Below are 3,505 nucleotides of genomic sequence, written 5' to 3' on the forward strand. Positions count from 1 at the left end.
TGCAAGCGAGCGGGCACATGGACTGGTACTACAGCCTACTGAGCCCATGTGGCATCCTGCTTCTCCCCAACCAGAGCCGAGAAGGAGCTGGGCTGCTGTGCCGAGTGGCCTCCAGGGCCTAGAAGGGTACCCTGTTCTCTCCAAGCACAGGACCTCTCAGCCAACTGGCTGACCAGAGCCACAGCCACCAGGAGCCTGCTAAATGTGGATTCCCAGGCCACCACCAACTCCAGATGCTGAATCATCTGGACATCAACAGTCATAGAAAAGAGTCAGCGGGCCATGGAACATGGTAATCTCTAATCTAATCTAACCCCTCTGGCAGAAGCCTATGTACAGGGATGGGCAGAACACAGGCTCTGGGATAAAGCAGGAAGTGGTCATCAGAGCATCAGTGGACCCTGGTGGAGCATCCACAGCCCCCCAGGGAAATGAAAGCCAGACACCAGGCCTCCAGGGAGCAGGGCTTTATTTGAGTTCCCTAGGATAGGGCTGGGGGAGGCAGTCAGTGAGGGCCCACGGTCGGCCAAGGACACACCAAAGCTCACATGCTGGGGACCCTGGTCCCTTACCCCCACCCCAGGGTCCGGCTGGAGTCGCCAGGTAGCACAGGCAGCTCTGGGAGAGGGTTGGTGTCTACTCCACCCCCTTCATGAACTCCAGGAACTCTGTGGAGAGAGAGACAGGCCTCGGTCAGAGAAAGGGGCTAGGCAGGGTGTGGGCAACAGGGATTCAGCACACCCCGCCCCTCACCGTCATAGTCAATGCGGCCATCGTTGTTCTTGTCACCATCCTTCATGAGCTCCTCAATGTCATCTTCCGTGATGGTCTCACCTGTAGCTTGAAGCATCACCTTCAGCTCATCCAGGTCGATGTAGCCATCAGCATTTCTGGGGGTGGGGAGTGGGGTGGAGAGGGTGAAGGGGACCTCGAGAGCTCATGGTGGGGGCTAGATGAAGGGAAGAAGCAGCCCCACCCATGACCCCAAGAGGCAAGGCAGGGCCACTGGGAGGTGGGGCATCCCATTCCCCCATTGCACAGAATGGGAGACTGAGACCTTGACATCACAAACTGTCCCCCTTTCCCCAGCTCTGTTAGGTTCAGGGTCAGAGGTCCAGCGTCATGAACTCACTTGTCAAACATGCGGAAGAGGTCTGACAGCTCCTCCTCAGACTTTCCTTTGCTGTCATCCTTCATGCACCGAACCATCATGACCAGGAACTCATCAAAGTCCACGGTGCCACTGCCTACAAGGTTAGCAGCACAGCCATTAGTGAGGGACGGTTACAATGGTCTCAACATTAGACCCCAGTATTGTTGCTGCATCCTTTTAGCAACCCTGTGAGACGAGTGTGGTCGTTATCCCCATTTCATAGATGAGATTACTGAGGCTCAGAGAGGCAAAATAGTTCCTTCAAGGGCACAGAATAATAAGTGGCGGAGTCAGGACTCAGGTCCTCAGCAACCGGAGGGTGATATGGGTCTGGAGCCTGGGGCGGGGCGGGGGGGACAGAGGGGCTCACCGTCCTCATCCACCTCGTCAATCATCTCCTGCAGCTCCTCAGGTGTGGGGTTCTGTCCCAGCATCCTCATCACCTTGCCCAGCTCCTTGGTGCTGATGCAGCCATCCTCAGCGCCCAGCACGAAGATGTCAAAGGCTGCCTTGAACTCTGTGTCCAAGGTAGGGGGGAAGTGCAGAGTGGCCAGGGCTCAGAAGCAAAGACTCCAGAAGGCCAGACCCCTGGGGCCACCTGCCAACTTGCCCATTTCCCCCCAAGACCTCTGAGGTCACACTGAGAGGGACCCAGCCTCTGGGGTCCTCATGCTCTCCCAGCCCAGCCCTGCTGTCCCCACACATATGTTTGGGCACTCACCATTTTTCTGCTCTTCTGTCAGCTGTTCTACCTAGAGAGGAAAAGAGGTCTCAGGACTCAGATTCAGGCCTTCGTTGCTTTTAAGGAAACCAACCCATTCCACAGATAGGAAGAGTGAAGCCAGGAATCAGGCCATTCCCAGGTCACAGTCCTCAGGCCTCCCTCCCTGTCCCTGAAGCCCTGAGGTGACCCAGCTGGCCTCAATAAGACTGGGCTTAGGGCCAGGGTGACAGGTGGGTTGCCCCCTCCAGGGCCAAGGTGACCCTGAGTAACAATAGTCAGTGACCACTCACTCAATGCCCTTTTGGCCCCCCTTCTGAAACCCAAGCTGAGTGGCCTGAGGGACAGCTGTCCCTCAGGTTGGGACAATAAAACCAGTGTGGGGATGGGCAAAGCCACCCACAGTAATCTGACCGGGATAGCCACTGGGCTATTTTTAACGGGGGACAAAGTTAAACCTGGTGATTGTTCTGGGGACTCTGGCATGCAGGGGGTGGGGCAGCGTTATCTGGCCCCCTGGCCTGATGGTGCCTCAGGAGCCAAAATTAGTCCCCAGCCCCGCCAGGCCTTGTATGGGCACAGGGTAGAGGGCTACCCGCCCCAGATCCATGGACTTCTGCGGGATAGGCAGGGCCGCCCCCAGAGCCAGCTGTAGATCTTCCCTGCCCAGGAGGGGGGCTGCACTACCAGGGTGGAGGGAAGGGTTCCCTTGGGGACAGCTATCTGTGCTGAATGTCCTTGTCTCTGGGGTAGGGGGAGGTCAGCAACACCCCCCTCCTGGGAGGGACTAGCATCTGAAACCCCTCTGTGACCCCAGGATGCTGCAGGGACTTGGGGTGACCACTCTCCAGCCCTCACCCCTGGCTAAACCACCGAGACTTGTGCCTGCCAGGCCTGATGTGGGCTGGGGCCCCAGTTCTCTATTCCCTTTTCCCTGTCTCTCCCCTGTGACCAGTGCTTCCCTGTCTACCTCAAACTTCAAAGCCCCTTCTCCAGCTTAGGATTCCAGCTCTCCAGCCCCCTCCTCAAACTCTTGTCCCACCCTCCACAGCATCTTCAGCCATCCAAGGAACTGGAGGTAGGTGGGGGATCATGAGTGTGAGAAGCAGAATGTAAGGGGCAGGAAGGGGTCGGGGGGACAGGGAGACAGCAGCAGAGACTCGGAGGGACAGCTTGGAAGGAACAAAGAGATGGAAAAAGACTAAAAAAGGCAAAGGTCCAGAGACCACAGACACAAGTGAAGGGAGATGTGGCCGGAAGACAGTGACACAGACTACAGACACTTGGAGATGGGGGCAGACATGATGCTAAAAGCTGTGATCTCCTCCACCCACCTGACAGCTTCTCTCCAGACCCTGAACCCCTCACTCCTTCCACACCCTAGAACTGGAATGCCAGATCCACCGTCCCCTTGAGGGCTTGGGCTGAAAGTGCAGGGCCCTTTCCTGGGTCTCTACCACCTTTGTGCCCACCCCCATCCTGAGTTGAGTGAGCCCCCAGTGGGCCCACCCACCCCAGCCCTGCCCAGCCCTGCCCAGCCCTGCCCAGCCCAGTCCCTCACCGCAGCCTTGTAGATGTCATCCATGCTGGCGGCTCACAGGGCAGGCTGCTGGCGTTGCCAGCTAGTCCTG

General features: G+C 57.7%; 1 protein-coding gene across 1 annotated transcript; it reads right to left on the reverse strand.

The window, feature by feature from the left end:
- Positions 1-452: 452 nt before the first annotated feature.
- Positions 453-3,505, reverse strand: TNNC1 (troponin C1, slow skeletal and cardiac type). The gene is made up of 6 exons (XM_042979096.1): positions 3,436-3,505; positions 1,875-1,905; positions 1,524-1,670; positions 1,133-1,247; positions 754-890; positions 453-668 (listed from the first exon to the last, which is right to left on the reverse strand). Exons 1-6 carry the CDS (start codon positions 3,457-3,459, stop codon positions 637-639), a joined length of 486 nt encoding a protein of 161 aa, XP_042835030.1. The 5' UTR covers positions 3,460-3,505; the 3' UTR covers positions 453-636.

Source organism: Panthera tigris, chromosome A2 (assembly GCF_018350195.1).
Source record: "Panthera tigris isolate Pti1 chromosome A2, P.tigris_Pti1_mat1.1, whole genome shotgun sequence".
Classification (NCBI taxonomy): domain Eukaryota; kingdom Metazoa; phylum Chordata; class Mammalia; order Carnivora; family Felidae; genus Panthera; species Panthera tigris.